The 17,860-nt window shown below is 39.9% G+C and overlaps 1 protein-coding gene across 1 annotated transcript; it reads left to right on the top strand.

Annotated features, from left to right (window-relative positions):
* Positions 1–802: 802 nt before the first annotated feature.
* LOC118101990 (mucin-19) lies at positions 803–17,546 on the top strand. Its single transcript, XM_047338669.1, has 39 exons — positions 803–851; positions 1,981–2,206; positions 2,659–2,782; positions 2,893–2,962; positions 3,176–3,258; positions 4,129–4,324; positions 4,443–4,568; positions 4,650–4,770; positions 4,866–5,001; positions 5,176–5,253; positions 5,350–5,419; positions 5,571–5,708; positions 5,882–6,031; positions 6,141–6,235; positions 6,331–6,463; positions 6,722–6,965; positions 7,130–7,170; positions 7,460–7,548; positions 7,709–7,863; positions 7,950–8,088; positions 8,417–8,521; positions 8,756–8,950; positions 9,115–9,187; positions 9,274–9,443; positions 9,688–9,844; positions 10,181–10,291; positions 10,437–10,569; positions 10,871–11,046; positions 13,241–13,444; positions 13,755–13,996; positions 14,117–14,303; positions 14,669–14,879; positions 15,800–15,972; positions 16,125–16,194; positions 16,625–16,677; positions 16,768–16,799; positions 16,905–17,016; positions 17,270–17,307; positions 17,412–17,546. Exons 1-39 carry the CDS (start codon positions 803–805, stop codon positions 17,544–17,546), a joined length of 5,040 nt encoding a protein of 1,679 aa, XP_047194625.1.
* The last annotated feature ends 314 nt before the right edge of the window (positions 17,547–17,860 follow it).

The following is a 17,860-nucleotide window of genomic DNA, read 5'->3' as shown; positions in this document are numbered from 1 at the left end:
TCCATTGTCCATTCCTAACCTGCAAGGCATTGTCTGGGTCACCGTGTGTGTACCAAAAGTCAGCATCCCTCTCACTTCATAATGCAATACTTAATATATTATCTATTAAGGGCGAGGTTGATGACTTTGAAATACTGACCTTCCTTTAGCTGATTCTCTGACTTTTACTTAGTATTTAATGGTAAAAATTAAATATGAGCAAAAGACTTTACAAACCAAGAGTTTTTACAAGATGTTATAACTTCTGATGATTTTTGTACAAGTAAACGTGAAGTTTCAAACTCTCCAACAGCAGTTGAGTGTTTGGGGGTTTTTTTTGCATCCATTTGTGTGTGGATTTCTTGCTTGAGACACCCCTTTGTTTCTCACTTATACATGGACACACTCACAAATTTCCCACCAGAATATATATCACAGGGACTGTTGTTATCAGGAAATAGTTTAACTGTAAATACAACATTAAAGCAGGATAAAAGTAGGTTTGTTTTTCCAACGATGTAGGATAATTTCCATGTCTCTGCTTAATTAACGTGTAGTTTAATGTTTAATGCAACCCGCCCCTCCTGATTTTTGTTTCCTGGTCTTTTCACTGAAAGTGTGTGTGTGTGTGTGTGTGTGTGTGTGTGTGTGTGTGTGTGTGTGTGTGTGTGTGTGTGTGTGTGTGTGTGTGTGTGTGTGCATGAGGTGATGATTTAGGTATTGTGTGTGTATGGACACTGCATATATAAGCCCTGTGGTGGCCTGTTTGTGCAGTTCCTCCTGGTTTAACCTGCTCTCCTGCAGCAAGGGAACATCAGGCAACATGACCCCACGCAGATGGACGCTGGCTTTCTGCTTCTCACTGGTCTCAGGTACCAAACAATCTTTCATTTAATTATCTGAATATGGATTATCTATTATGGATTAATTAATCTATTATATGACAAGAAAGTTGGCCAAAAATTTGATTTTAGAAATAGGACTATAATCAACAAAAAGGTCAAGATATAATAATTTCAAATTTTTCATATTCTATAAAAAACTATTTTGGCCTTTTCACTGTTGTTTCCATTGTTCTTCTCTTCACCTTTTCATTTATACATTTCATAGTTTTAACCACATGTTGAATTGGAGCTTTTAATCAAATTTGGCAGACTTTTAAGTACTAGTACTTTACATAATCTACTCATTTTGACTTTACTATTCTTGTTCTTTTTACTATAATTACTTTCTAGTTAATGCACAAATGTAAATGTAGCCCCTTAAACAATTCATGAGCTTATATAATATTATTGTGTTGATTAAATCCACTCAACTTTTTATGAAACAGGATAAATCAGTTTATATTGACTCCGCTGCAACTGAACTACAACAATAAAATGCTCCTTACACATCAATTAATCAGTAATTCAGCCATCAATATTTTAGTCGTGTGGGTATAGAAACTCATAAAAACATTTTTGCTTATAATTGTTAGGTACTTTAACTTTAACTAATATATTACATTATATATTATATATATTAAATATTTGCAGTTTTACTACTATTACCTCTCCACCATTGATAGGCATTACATGTCAATTTGATCAAATACTGTGCGTCTATATGACAATAGGCTTCTTGATATTTCTGAAGTATTCGTGATATTTTCATTATGAAGTTGAATGTCTTAAAATAGTTGTATATGGATTATGAATTACTTTTTCATCCATTTGAGTGAACCAAATAAAAATGAATGTATAATTTATGATTATTAATGTTATATTTCTTTTGTAGTTTTAGGGACAGGTGAATCTCAGTCAGTCTCAACAGTATCAACAGGAGAAACTCGGAAATGTGAGTATAAGTCAATCAGTGATGGATTATGATCAGTTTATTTTAATTAATATGTTGAAATAATAATTACTCATTATGTTTATTGATTTTAAATGGCTAATAACAAAACATAATCACATATTATTGAATAAAGTATTTCTAATTGTAATTTTTTTCTTTGGTCAGACGTTTGCAGGACTTTCGGCAGCGGGGTTATGCAGCCTTTCAACGGTTCAGGTTTCCATGTGCGATCAAACTGCCCGTTCACCCTCACCCGCTTCACACACAACCGGGTTGAATATGACATCACCACACGGCGAGGCAATAGCGGGCTGCTGACCCAACTCGAGATCACCGTCAACAAAGTCAGGACGATCGTGCAGGGTGGAAGCATCGAGGTGGAGAAGAAAAGGTTTGGACCCAAATCCTAACTCACCCTGAGAACCTAAACTACTGTAAATCTTATCACTCATCCTCAGAGACTGAATTTGCTTCAGATTAAAAATGATAACCTCGCTAAATCATGTTATTCAGCCACAACAACCACAGTAAGAGGGTGAGACAGCAGTCATGAATTGTTGCATTTCAGATCATTCACTCTAATGGCTGTCATAGTCAGTGACACAAGTTAGGTTTGGCAGATTTATGCTTCCTTAATGGCATCAATGTTAGTTTATTATTAGCTTTGATAATGTGCATAATTCATTTGCAACATACTATGGGGGTTTTACTGGAAGTCATCACAGTTTGCAAGGTGACATTTTTGGGAGAGTTACCAGTGTAATCATTTATTATTTTTTAATTAATCTTTTGCGAATTACACAGTTTCTGCACTGACACCTCTTTATGTTCATTTGCCGACAGTATTTCCCTTCCATACGACCACACCTACCAGCATATTTTTCAGTATGGTACCTTCACTAAACTAAGGAGCTCACTGCTTCCTTTGTCTGTCACCTGGCACAATGTATCTGGAGGAATAGACTTAGTGAGGGTAAGAGGACTCTCCATACTGTATATTTCTGGGTGTATCATCCAATTTAAAACCGCAGAATATCAACCTTACCCCTTCTGCTTTTCTGTTGACTTGCTGTCAAGGTGGAGCTGGAGCTGGAGAAGGAGCTGAACATTGACATGACCGGACTGTGTGGACAACTGAATGTTCCAGGTATAGAATTAGAATTACATAAAAGAGTAAATCAGAGTAAAGAGTCAGGTGTGAAATTGAATGCAAACTTGGGGACTAGATGTTAATAAGAATTGCAACTAAAAGGTTCTTACAATTTCACTTTAAGCAATTTGCAAAATGTAGATGATTAAAAATTGAAATGTACAGCTTTTGTTTGGTCTTGCCTTATAAATGCACTGTTCATGAAATTAGGCAACAAGCAGCAGTTGATTGCGGAGAGCGTGCTCACTGAGGACACATGTCAAACCCGAGATTCTGTCTCTGCTATGAATCAAGTAAGTTCTCTTTTTAGGGAAGTGTATCACTTTAACAACACATTTATCAGACAGACAGACAGACAGACAGACAGACAGACAGACAGACAGACAGACAGACAGTAAGACACATACAGTCTCACAGTAAGACAGACACAGTTACTGACGCTAAAAGAACACCATGTAACTTTTACTAAGCAACAGCTCCCTCTGCAGCCGCACATGGGGATTCATTATGTTGGGCTCTGTGTTCAAGCAATTAAGTGGGTTTCATGTAGAGACAAAAACAAAGCCAAGCCTATCAATCTTTTGCACTGAATATGTAATCCCACTCACTGAACTGAAACACAACTGTGTGGGGGATATTTCCCATGATCCCCAGCTTCCTGTATCAGAAGAGCTGCGGCTGTAACAAATACACCACACTCTGTTTACAATTCTTTATATTTTAAGTTTCTTCACTGAATATAGGAGATACACACTTGTTTTTAATGAATTCAAAATCTTTGTAACTGATGTGCAGTTCAGCATGACTCTGGAACTTGCTGGACCTGATTCTGATGATTGAAGCTGTGACTATCAGTCAGTTACACACTTCTCACAGGAGACCGTCCCCTCTCGCCAACGTTACATAGAGAAAGTGGCACCATTCCCTTATTCCAAGTCACTATCAAACGAAGTGCGAAGCTGCAATATTAAGCAAAAAAGTTGCATAGTGTTGCATGACCTTGAGAGGATACCATATAAGTTTTAAAGTACTAATACACAGACGTCACTTTTTTTTTAACATATTATTGAAGAAAACACAGCTCAGATTAAACAGCCATGCTCACACTTTGCAGTACGCTTCTGGTCCAGATGTTCAGATTGTCTCTCTAATGATTTTTGCAGCAGTGCAGACTGTTCTTTTCCTACACCTTGGATTGCCTGCAATTCAGGATTCTTCATTATATCGAACTCTGTGAAGAGAACATCTACAGTTTTGAAAGCAGCAAATACATCAGCTGTGCTTTCTTCAAAGAAGTTGTCCAGGAGTGTGGAAATAACAGCTACATCTGGAACATATGGAGAATTGTAACCAAATGTGGTAAGTGATCTTTGACTAGCACTTAATAATGTTAATCAACAATTTAATACATTTGATTGGACATTTTCTTTGGTGACAGTTGATTGGTGTGATTATGTGTTTCTTTGTGTGACTGCAGCTCCACCGAGTTGTCCAGGAGACCTGTTTTTTGTGGAACAGGGCCCCGCCTTTGTCCCCAGCTGCTCTAACCCCAACCCCAGATTCTCCAACCAGGACCTCACAAGCTCCTGTGTCTGCCCAGAGGGTGAGCAACATTTCACTGTGTGATTTAGAAGTCTGTTTTTTATTAGCTGCATGTTGCGTTTATACTGAACATTGTGTGTAGGTACGGTGGTTAATGACCAAGCAGAGGGCATCCACTGTGTGAAAGAGTCCAACTGCCCCTGTGTGTTCGCTGGCAGAAGCTACAGCACCGGACATATACGTAGCACCAAGTGTCAGTCGTGGTGAGGAGTTGGAAAAAAACTTTCTTCATACTAATTACCTCCAAATTTCTATTTGAAGTTTTTCATTAAAATTGAATTGTCGTATCTTTTCTTAGTGTGTGTGAGAGTGGGAAGTGGCATTGCTCTGAAAACTTCTGCCCAGCCAGATGTCTCATGGAAGGACAGTTTGTGACAACATTCGATGGCAAACAATATGTCGTCCCTGGTAAATGCACATATGTGGTATCACAGGTAAATGTTCCCTCCTACACCAACAATTGAAAATTAAGGAAAGTGATGTGATATGAAGAAGTCAATTTGGTGTTTAGTACCCTCGTGAAGTCATCATGGTTGAAAGGGGTTGAGGCAAATTAATCATGTTATCTTTCTCTGATACTGACTATCTATCTGACTTCTTTTTTTCAGGGTCACAACTGGACAATAATTGTTCAGTTTTCGGAAAAAAGGGTATCCCTGCAAACAGCTGTCCTGCAGCTTTTTCAGGTATAGAGCAGTGACTTCAAAATCAGCTGATCTATGCAATCAAATGTCAAGAAAGAGTTTCATGATCGAATGAAAATATTATATGGTTGTTTTTAGGACACGTATACATTCTCATACAACAGTGTTAAAGTGGGAGAGAAGGAGATAACTGAACTTCATCAGTCTGGTAAGAAGCAAACTAAAACAACTAAATAACTGCATTACGCATATTCCAACTCATATACTGTATTAATTTGTGTTCTTAGCCTTGTAATGCATTTGTAATGATTTATTTACTCATGTACCTCTGTCGCTTACTGATTTCTGTCACCTGTCAGATCACGCCCTGGTTTTCTGGCAGTCCTCCATGTACATCCAAGTCCAGACATCCTTTGGTATGAACATCCAAGTCCAGATGTCTCCTGAAATTCAGCTCTACATCACCCTACCCAAAACCCACACTGGTGTTATATCAGGTCAGCACATCAACTTCTACTAATGCACAAGGTCAAACAATCAGCCTGGGATTATTTTTCACGTTCAGTTTTCTTTGAGCAGTCAATACTAAAACATTTTTAAAAATACTTTCTGTATGCTCTGTTATATGATGAAGTTGGATTTTTTTTATTAGAGTCAATCTTTCTTTCAGGTCTTTGTGGCAACAGCAACAATGACACCACCGATGACTTCACCACCAGCAGCGGCATCATCGAGAACTCACCTCAAGCTTTCGCTCTGTCCTGGAGTGTTGGCACTTGTGTAGTGAACATACCCCCCATCTGCAGCAGCACAGACAGTGGTACCAGTCAATGATACAGTACAAATGAAACATGAATTCTGGACAAATGAATGACAAGATGTTATTAAAAAAAGTATACATTCCATTTTTATTTATATGTATTTTACAGAAATATTTGCAGATGAAGGGTGTTCTGTTTTGAATGACGCAACTGGGATATTTGCTACGTGCCACAGTCATATCCCAACTGATCATTTCCACACCGTAAGACTTTTACATATCAACCAAATCCTTAAGTTCGCAATTAAATTTCAGCACTGGTTGTTTCATGTTTACATGAAATTGATTATTACTTTCAGGCTTGCATCCAAAGAACCTGTAACTGTGGCAACAATCTGCAGCAGTGTTTATGTGTTGCTCTGGGCAGCTACGCCAAAGCCTGCGCCAGTCTGGGTGTTGCAGTTGGCGACTGGAGGAAAGCGACCAACTGCAGTGAGTTCAGAATTAATGAATATACAATCTTTCATCTGCCACCACGTGAATTATGATCAAACTATTCAAGTCATGATTATCTAAAGCTAAAATTAGATCATCGCTGCTTCCAACTGTTTATCATTGTTTTTATTTTGGCAGCAGAGACACCACGCAGCAAATATGAAGTAGCAAAATTAAATTTGTTTCTGTCACTTTACTATCGTAATAACAAAATGTAGTTGTATGTTTAATGTTGATCAAAGTGTTATGTCCCAGCTCTGAAATGTCAAAAGAACCAAGAGTTCTCCTACGACGTGCGGGCCTGCAACCACACGTGCCGTTTACTGTCTGGCCCTGACCCTCGTTGTTGGTTGGATGATGCTCCTGTGGAGGGCTGTGGTTGTCCTGAAGGAACTCACCTGAACCAAGGACACGTATGCACCCCAAAGGCAGAGTGTGTCTGTCACCACTATGGCGGTACAAAGCCGCCGGGGCCTGTTGTTATTGATGGAAGACAGTGGTAAGTTGAAAATGGAAGTGATTGCAGCGATTTTAACTTCTCCAATACAGTTCATGTTAACATCTTGCTTTTGTAGCTGACAGCCCGACTTAATCTAAAGTGTATATATTAGTCAGCAAAAGTTATTGCTTTTCATCTCAAATTCAATATCCTGTCTTCTTAAGCCTCTGTGAGAATGGAGAACTGCACTGTTCCAAGGACTGTGGTAAATAAACTTTTATATATTTTAAAACCATATTTTCTAAACATGAATATGCAACTAACATTCCTTTGGACCTGAGAATTAACAAACGCTCCTATTTTGTTTCAACTACATTAATTCAGCTATAAATGGAAATCTAATTTTGGTTATTGGCACCACATGTCTGTTTAAAAAAAATCTGCATTGATTTGTGTTATTTATACAATTTTGAAATTTTCACAACATTTTGTTACATAGCAAAATGTCTGAATAAGAAGTAGGACACTAATATGTTTTTATGTTTTTGTGTCAGGTTGCAGAAATGGTAAGGTTTGTGTTCACTGCTCAGAGTACCCAGTGAACACAGCTCAGAAAACCTGTGACAGTCTCAGCAAACCACTGGTGAGTCAATAGATTATCTATTCATGTATATGTATTATTCATTCTTCATTTGGAAGCAGTATTTACCTAACTAGCTATATAATGTACCCCATTCATTATTTTGTTATGGAGCATATTTGTTTTACAAAACTTTAACGTTTTCTCTCTCTGTGATTTCCAGGGTTCCAGTTTGACCTGTGAGAGTGGCTGTCACTGCCCACATGACCAGTATGAGGATCACCATGGAAACTGTGGTTCTCTGGACAACTGCACCTGTGTGTACAGTGGCAAAATGTTCAGCGCAGGACAGCATGTCAAAACCAACTGTAAAACATGGTAACATCTGCATGCCTGCTGCTTTACTACTATATCCTTTTACTATCCTACTGTTTATACTATTAACAGTTACCTCTGTCTCACAGTGTTTGTGGTCAAGGTCAGTGGCACTGCAAAGACGAGCCATGTTCTGGGAAGTGTCAAGTGTACGGAAATGGGCATTACCAGACATTTGACTCTAAATGGTATCGCTTTAATGGGCACTGCCAGTACACACTGGTAGAGGTGAGACCAAACTGGTGTAGATATGACATATGGTATTGTTTTGCATAATTCACAAATGATTTATAATTCATAAATATTTATTATTTGTTTAATATATATTTAATACTTACATCTACTTTGTTTTCACAATTAAACCTTTCAAGAAATCTTAAATTAATAACACAATCAATATACCTCTTGTTAATTGCCCTCATGGTGCATGGTACTTTACTCAATCGCCTGATTTAGTGTTTAAAATCTGGCATTTTTTACATATAGGCAATAGTTTGTCATATTTCTTCATTTTTATTTCTGAACTATTTTTCATAATCTGCTCTTTTTATTTCAGGATTACTGCGGAAACCAAAACGGCTCCTTCTCTGTCAGAGTGGAAAGTGTACCCTGCTGTGATGAAGCACTGACCTGCTCTCGCTCCATCGTCCTGGATCTGCAGGTTGATGATTTGTTCTATGATTCCAATTCCTCGTCACTCAATCTGCTGACTGTGTACTTTCTATTCTTTTATCATCTACTTATTCTATTGTTTCGTCCTTTTTATCAACTCATCTTTCAGACAATAAGTTGTTTGTTGGTTACGTATCAGTTAAGTCAGTGCTACAATAACTTCTTCATCAAAATGTTTGAATAATCTTGTGCCATGACTTCTTTCATTTCTTATCCCATTCAGGGCACAGTCACCCTGACACTGAGCGACATGAGGGTGACCAGACGTCTCCAAAAAGGCTGGACTCTGCAAGAAGATTCATTTTACACCACTCACACAGTGGGACTCTACATCGTAATATCTGTGCCGAGCCAAGGCATAACGCTCATCTGGGACAAACACACCAGGATCACCGTAGAGCTGCATCCAAACTGGAGAGTGAGTGATTAGGATGTTAAGATGGATTTTGAACGTAGTTTTTCTCGTGTCACTACACACTTCCTCACGTTAAAAACATCAAGACTGAACTGCACATTTACTATAATTATGTATTGTCCATTTTGAACGTTTTTAAATTGAAATTTCCCTTATCTCTCATATAGAACCGAGTGTGTGGCCTCTGTGGGAATTTTGACTCCAGTGAGATGAATGACCTACAGATAAGTGACTCAGCAGGTAAATTAATTATCTCTGTCTTTCATGGTGCAGAAATACTTTTGTCATCATCGTTAAAATAAATAAAAATTTAAATCTCTTTTTAGTGGTGTCTAGTCCGCTGGCCTTTGGCAACAACTGGAAGGCCACCTCACCTCCTTGTTCTGATGTTACCACTGAGATATTCCCATGTGAACGCAACTCCTACTGCTCAGCTTGGGCTCAGCGGCGCTGTATGATCATTACAGCAGACACCTTCAAAGACTGCCATCTAAAAGTATGTATATTTATATATTTAGCATGATGATCGCACATTCAAGATCCAAGTCTGTGCAGTAGTGACCAGGGAATGAGGGTATAGTCAGATTGTTAATGAGCCAATAACAGATAAGAGTTAACAGTCAACACTATAATATTGCAATAATTCTCCTCTGTAGCTATTTTATGGACATAGACAGATTTCTGAGCACCTAAACATGTCACCTAAAGCCCTATTCTGCTGGATAATCTACCCTCCCCAGGTGGACCCAGAGCCCTACTACCACGCCTGTGTGCAGGAGTCCTGCTCCTGTGAGTTTGAGGGGAAGTTTCTGGGCTTCTGCACAGCTGTGGCAGCATACGCAGAGGCCTGCAGCGAGCAGGACGTGTGTGTCAAATGGAGGACACCTGATTTGTGCCGTAGGTTAAGACCCTTTTTCCTCTATAAATCATAAGTTTTACTTCACATATTTATTAAAAGAATTAACAGTAATGTGGCAGATTGTAAATACCAGAAGACATTTTAACAAAGATTGCTTTTTTAGTGAGCTATGTAATGAAAACCAAAGACACATGATGTTTTGTTAAGGGTACTTTTTTTTAAATTTGACATACTTCACACACAAAGAACTGCGAGGAAACATATCAGAGAATCAACCTTTGCAACCAGAAATCTATATGACGAAAAATGTGGTTCTTTTCATTGTAGTATAAGTCAGTCTGTAATAATCGAACTTGTTATGCCTTCACTCTTAGCGGTCTACTGTGACTACTACAACGAGCAGGGCCAGTGTAGCTGGCACTATGAAGCCTGTGGTGAGGTGCTCACCTGCGGCAAAGGCCACTATTTCACCGACAAACTGGAAGGTAACCAGGCTTTCTGGGTTGTATTCAAATATTACAGCTAAACTTGATTTGTGCTCTGCAGAATCTGTAAATTGAAATAATGGTTTAATGTTAATTAACACAAATATCAACATAAAAATAAACGTTGGGTTTGTCTTTGTGAAAGGCTGCTACCCCAGATGTCCAAAAGATGCACCGTTCTATGATGAAAATACCGGTGAATGCACCAAATTGAGGAACTGCACATGTTTTTTCAACGACACCATCATTCAGCCTGGGGCAGTGGTGATGATAGAGTGGTAAGATTAGTAATATGTCTACATATTAACACTGTAATATAGTGTAAAATATTATGATACATTTTACTCTTAACATTAATCGTCAGGTTCATAACATATTCCTTACTTCTTTATTCTTCTTGTCAGCCCTTGTGAAAATGGAACAATTACCTGTCGTAAGTGTGAATCATATTTACTACTCGATGTGTCAATTAACAAATGTGTAAATAATTTGGAAAAGATGTTCTGCGGTTTTAGATTACAGATTTTACAGAACCTGCTTTAAAAACACCAAAGCTTACTACCACCTCTGCCCCAACAGCTACTTTACCCACAACAATATCACCCACCACCTCTACCTCAAGCATTCCAACTACAACTGCTTCAACCACAATGGAAACAACTGTGCCCTCCACAACACCAACAACTACAACTGCCTCAACAACCACGGAAACAGGGACACCAACGTCATCAACCACCCCTACACCAACAACAACAGCCTCAACTACCCTTGAAACATTGATAACAACGTCATCAACCACCCCTACACCAACTACAACATCCTCATCTCCCACTGAAACATGGAAAACAACGTCATCAACCACCCCTGCACCAACTACAACAGCCTCAACTACCACTGAAACATTGACAACAACGCCTTCAACAACACCTACACCAACTACAACATCCTCATCTCCCACTGAAACATGGACAACGTCATCAACCACCCCTGCACCAACTACAACATCCTCATCTCCCACTGAAACATGGACAACATCATCAACCACCCCTACACCAACTACAACAGCTTCAACTACCACTGAAACATGGACAACAACGTCATCAACCACCCCTACACCAACTACAACAGCCTCAACTGCCACTGAAACATTGACAACAACGCCTTCAACAACACCTACACCAACTATAACATCCTCATCTCCCACTGAAACATGGACAACATCATCAACCACCCCTACACCAACTACAACAGCCTCAACTACCACTGAAACATGGACAACAACGTCACCAACCACCCCTACACCAACTACAACAGCCTCAACTGCCACTGAAACATGGACAACAATGTCATCAACCACCCCTACACCAACTACAACATCCTCATCTCCCACTGAAACATGGACAACAACGTCATCAACCACCCCTACACCAACTACAACAGCCTCAACTGCCACTGAAACATGGACAACAATGTCATCAACCTCCCCTACACCAACTACAACATCCTCATCTCCCACTGAAACATGGACAACAACGTCATCAACCACCCCTACACCAACTACAACATCCTCATCTCCCACTGAAACATGGACAACAATGTCATCAACCACCCCTACACCAACTACAACATCCTCATCTCCCACTGAAACATGGACAACAACGTCATCAACCACCCCTACACCAACTACAACAGCCTCAACTGCCACTGAAACATGGACAACAACGTCACCAACCACCCCTACACCAACTACAACAGCCTCAACTGCCACTGAAACATGGACAACAACGTCATCAACCTCCCTACACCAACTACAACATCCTCATCTCCCACTGAAACATGGACAACAACGTCATCAACCACCCCTACACCAACTACAACAGCCTCAACTGCCACTGAAACATGGACAACAATGTCATCAACCTCCCCTACACCAACTACAACATCCTCATCTCCCACTGAAACATGGACAACAACGTCATCAACCACCCCTACACCAACTACAACAGCCTCAACTGCCACTGAAACATGGACAACAACGTCATCAACCACCCCTACACCAACTACAACATCCTCATCTCCCACTGAAACATGGACAACGTCATCAACCTCCCCTACACCAACTACAACAGCCTCAACTGCCACTGAAACATGGACAACAATGTTATCAACCTCCCCTACACCAACTACAACATCCTCATCTCCCACTGAAACATGGACAACAACGTCATCATCCACCCACCAACACAACAGCCTCAACTACCACTGAAACATCGATAACAACGTCATCAACCACCCCTGCACCAACTACAACAGCCTCAACTACCACTGAAACATCGACAACAACGTCATCAACCACCCCTACACCAACTACAACAGCCTCAACTACCACTGAAACATCGATAACAACGTCATCAACCACCCCTGCACCAACTACAACATCCTCATCTCCCACTGAAACATCGATAACAACGTCATCAACCACCCCTGCACCAACTACAACATCCTCATCTCCCACTGAAACATCGATAACAACGTCATCAACCACCCCTACACCAACTACAACAGCCTCAACTACCACTGAAACATCGACAACAACATCATCAACCACCCCTACACCAACTACAACAGCCTCAACTACCACTGAAACATTGACAACAATGCCTTCAACCACCCCTACACCAACTACAACATCCTCATCTCCCACTGAAACATGGACAACGTCATCAACCACCCCTGCACCAACTACAACATCTTCATCTCCCACTGAAACGTGGACAACAACGTCATCAACCACCCCTACACCATTGACAACCATTTCCAATGTCCCATGTACCAATGACACATCATCCACACCTTCTACTACATCTACACCCACATCTACAACTGCTTCAACCAGCACAGAAACATGGACAACAACGCTTTCAACCTCCTCTATACCCACTTCATCAGCCTGCATTGGCTGTACCGACCTCAAGAGGAAGAAAACTTGGGCTTGCGGTGAGACGTGGACAGAGGACTGTTTTCACAGGACCTGTACTAATGGCAAGATAGAGTTGACCCCGGTGGTTTGTCCAGAGCCTACAGCTCCCATCTGCCCCAGAGGTCAAGTCACAAAAGTCTCAGACGGATGCTGCGAAACATGGAAATGTGACTGTAAGTGTATCTCCACCACTGTCCTTGTCTTTTGCCTTCATTTGTGTTTACAGTAACACGTCCTTATACATATGTATTGTACATTTTCAGTTCCCTTGAAACAATCCAAAATAAGCCATTTGTCCTTTTAAGTAGGCTGTCTAAGCTAAGTTTGTGCCCCTGTAAGGCTGCTTCAACCCAAATGCTAACATGCTCATGACAACGAGAGTGATGATGGAGGGACGATCTCAATCTCTCGGGCTCAGCCTCTATGTCTTGTTTTCTACAAATATCTACTAAAATCATATTTTATCATTTCTCATATCCCCAGGTCGCTGTGAGCTATATGGGGACCCCCACTACATCTCCTTTGCAGGTGTACCCTTTGATTTCCTGGACGAATGCACCTACATCCTGGTGGAGGAGCAATCACCACAACATCGTCTGTCCATTGCTGTGGACAACTTCTACTGTGTGCCGGGCCTCCATGGGTCCTGTGCTAAAGGCATCATCCTCAAATATCAGGACAATGTGGCTACACTTAGTATGGTCCCAGATTTTAATGCAGTAAAGGTAGATACAATATAAAGGATGCATGTAATGATTTTCTGTGATATAGGACATTTTTGTTTCAAATATTAAAGTCTACCATGACTGGGACAGTTGGTTTGATACCGATCTAATCTTCCTTAGGCCACTCTGAACAATGTGACCATACAGCCACCATACGAGGAGCAGGGGTTGAGGTTTGAAACCACAGGGTACGCTGTGTCAATCTATCTCCCTGAGGTTCGCTCTTACGTCTCCCTCAGTCCTTCTTATACCTTGGTGGTCAATCTAGCCATGGAACATTTCCTCAACAACACCCAGGGACAATGTGGTAGGTACCATATTGAAAATGAAAACGGAAAAGGATAATACAACTACTCTAAGTATGAGCCAGGGAACCAAAATGTACTAAAAGGAGCTAAGATGGTGTTGATATTTTTTTTGGTCCTTTGATCCAGTGTTATAAACTAATTAATGAAGGTTTAATTGAGTTGTCTCCTCTCAGATATCAGACTACTAAAAAACTAACAGTGTGGTGTAATTTTAAATTAAAATAGCATTATCCAGTTATTTTTTTCATCTAAGATATTTGAGATGTAAATACAAACCGGCGTTTATTAAATGTGTATTAAAATGTGTATTAGTTAGCAGATCAAGGATCTTCTTTGCTGACTCTCCTCTCCATCTCCTCTCCAGGTGTATGTGGTGGTGGATCATGTATCCGCAGAGGAGGGCAGATCGAGGACAACAATTGCTGTGATAAGACGGCCTATGACTGGGTGTTTGCAGACCCTCTGAACTCAGCATGTGTTTCTCGGCCGAGGGACGTACCCTGTCATCCCGGGCCAACTCCGGTACCCCCCACCAGCTGCCCTCCAAGCCCACAATGTGAGCTGCTAGACCACCCGTAAGCTCTACACACTACTACACACTTCTTATCAGGGACTTGGTGTCAGAATTGCTAATAAGAGCATACTGGGTGAACATATATGGTATGAAAGTGAGTCCCAAAGCTTTTACTTTACTGAAGAACTACCTTTGTGACTAATGCTGACACATAATATCAAACAATGAGTCACCATAGCTTCTCATCTTGTACAAAAATAATGGATTGAGCCATTTTTCTGGGTCATTTATTGGGGGGTGGGTAGCTTTTGACCCAGATGCTGGTGTAGCAGTTCTACAGCCAGCTGCAGTGTTCTCTTCTGCATAGTTCGGAGGCTTTTTGAGGAAAAAAATACGTTTAAAAGCTTCCACCATGTTTTAAAACTTTCATGTATGTTTTTCACTAAATCTTGGGTGTATTTTCTTTAGATGAGTACATATAAGTAATTTATCAGTTCACTAGGGTGAAGTCTGAAATGGGCAGGTCGTCCATTACCTCAAGAGTCGTTGGTTAAATCCATGCTTTCTCCAGTCTGCATGCTGAAGTGTCCTTAGGCAAGACACGGCAGCACAGATTGCCCCTGACAGTTGTGCCGTGTATGAATGATGTGTGATTGAATGGGTGACTTTGAATTGAAGAGTAAAGTTAAACTTATAACTAAATGAAATTATCTTAACCTATTTATGAGGTTGAATGAACCCAACATTTGAGTTAATATGAATCAACTCTGTGTACAATATTTCACACATCTTATGGTGTTGAACCAGCAACCAATCCTGGTGTGTTGGATTAACCCAACCTTTGGTATGTCCAATAATTAATCAGCAGTGTAGCTGCAACATCTCATTGGTTGTATGGAGGTTGCTGATTTTCATGTAGGTACATTTTGACTTGTATATTCTTATCTATTGACTAAAATCTGGTCTAATCTGTTTCCTCAGAGTCTTTCAGAACTGCACAACATATGTGAATCTGCAACTTATAAAGAAGAACTGTGAGTTTGATTCATGCGGGAAGACAGACGGTCCTTGCTCTTCACTAGAGCAAGCTGCTAAGGAATGCAAGAATGCCAGTATCTGCATCGACTGGAGAAAACTGACTAATGGAACCTGTGGTATTTATCTTTTTTTTAATTTAATCATCCTCTTTAAAGCAAAGCCAGTCAAAGCAGGAGATGAATTGTTGTCTTGATGTATTTTCACGCTTTTCTGTTTTATGGACCTGATTGCTCTGACAGATACTGAAGTTTCATTGTTCATGTTTCAGATGTGACATGTCCAGAAGGATTGGTTCACAGAGAATGTCATGACAAGCTGGATGACTTCTGCTATGGAGGGTTTGGAGACTTTACTCTTACACACTGGAATGATACCCAGTAATGCAAATACCTCTGCCAAGGCCCAACAGTCCACTTAAATTGAATCAGGCTGCAAAAAAGATTGTGCATTCATAGATATCACTTTCCTAAATATGCCTGATTTTTTCAACTAGATCTATGAATTATTCCCTGTGCGATTGGTAAAAATGTCAGAAAAAAAACGCTCTATCTTGCAATGATAAAGAAAGAGAAAAAGATGAAAACATAACCTCCTTGGCAGAGGTAATAATGTCCTTTCACATTTATTTCACATTATCCAGAATATTTGAGATTGTCGAGATGTTGATTATTTCCATCCTCACATCACCTCTTCTCTGCTTTGACTGCACAGAGTACGATATCCAGGAGCCTCCCTCGAAAAAAATATGATAGGTTGTTTCTGTCCCAGTGGCCAGTTCAGGGCAGGAAATCACTCCATCAACTGTGTGTCTGACTGTTCATGTGAGTAACATGGTCTATAAGAGACCTCTAGAATATTTTCATTTCAACTCTTAAACAGGTAAATTGTATGTTTTATAATCTCTTCCACAGATTGTAAAGGACCTCTCGGAGAGCCCAGACTGGTAAGAATGGTTGTCTCGTCAATGGAAAAAAAATAAACAGTCATATCGGTAACTTTAGATTTAATTTGATTTTATATAAATGTATTTCTTTGACCTGTCGTCCAGCCTGGTGAGGTGTGGCAGTCCAACTGTCACCTGTGTTCATGTAACAACCAGACTCGGACAGAGGAGTGTCGAAAATCATCCAAGTTGGCTCTTCTCTGTGACAATCCTTGTTGTGAGTACTGGCCTTTCATCATGTTTAAAAATAGAGGTTGTAGAAAGTTGCTTTATGTATAGTATTTGCTATTGCAACATACTTGCTGAGTAAACTTATTTTACTCACCAAGAGGATCTTTGACACATTAAGTTGATAATCTTAGTCAGTTTTAAAGGTTTTTTAACCTCAATCACCTTTAAGCATTAAATCAGACTTTCCTTGAATACTAGTAAATATTTAACCCTCTGTGTCTTATTTTGATGTTTTTCAGCTGAGAACAATTGCAGTTACAATGAAAAGACATACAAGGTATGTTGAGTGGATCTCATGTTATTATACTGTAGGTCCTGTCTCTGACATCGATCAATTCTTTGATTTGTCACTTGTCATGATATCTGTCTTTGTGTGTGTAGGTGGGAGTCACATGGAAAGACGCTGCCCATCCCTGCATGTCATTCAGCTGTAGCAGAGAGGGCATTCAGACTGAGAGAAGAATCTGTCCCAAAGAAAACTGTCCTGAGGTACTGGACCCCTCCTCTCTCCTTTAAACTAATAACTGTAACATCATATACGATTTAATTGAGGGTAATAACTTCTGCATTACTGTATTTTCCCTCAGCTTAGGAGTTATGTATTATGAACATGTTAATAGTACAACTGAAAAAACTGCACAGGGAGGAAGGCTTCTCCTGTAAACTGTTTAATATAAATAAATAATAAATGGTGTATTTTTTTTTACAATAATAAACTTAGAAAGCTGATGCAATGAAATAATAATAATAATAGTGAAGTACTTCTTTACCCATGAACTCCATGTGTTGTTCTACAGGGCGACAGAGTTTGGGACGACCAGCACTGCTGC

Source organism: Hippoglossus stenolepis, chromosome 22 (assembly GCF_022539355.2).
Source record: "Hippoglossus stenolepis isolate QCI-W04-F060 chromosome 22, HSTE1.2, whole genome shotgun sequence".
NCBI lineage: Eukaryota > Metazoa > Chordata > Actinopteri > Pleuronectiformes > Pleuronectidae > Hippoglossus > Hippoglossus stenolepis.
Note: the sequence above shows the minus strand (reverse complement) of the source record. Positions and strands in the feature narration are given on the sequence as shown.

Excerpts from the sequence above, each read along its gene's own strand:
- LOC118101990 (XM_047338669.1), top strand. The coding sequence starts at position 803 with ATGACCCCACGCAGATGGACGCTGGCTTTCTGCTTCTCACTGGTCTCA. Across the intron at positions 11,047-13,240 it reads CCCCTACACCAACAACAACA|CCTGCATTGGCTGTACCGAC; the intron begins GCCTCAACTACC and ends CCACTTCATCAG. Across the intron at positions 16,800-16,904 it reads CTCTCGGAGAGCCCAGACTG|CCTGGTGAGGTGTGGCAGTC; the intron begins GTAAGAATGGTT and ends CCTGTCGTCCAG.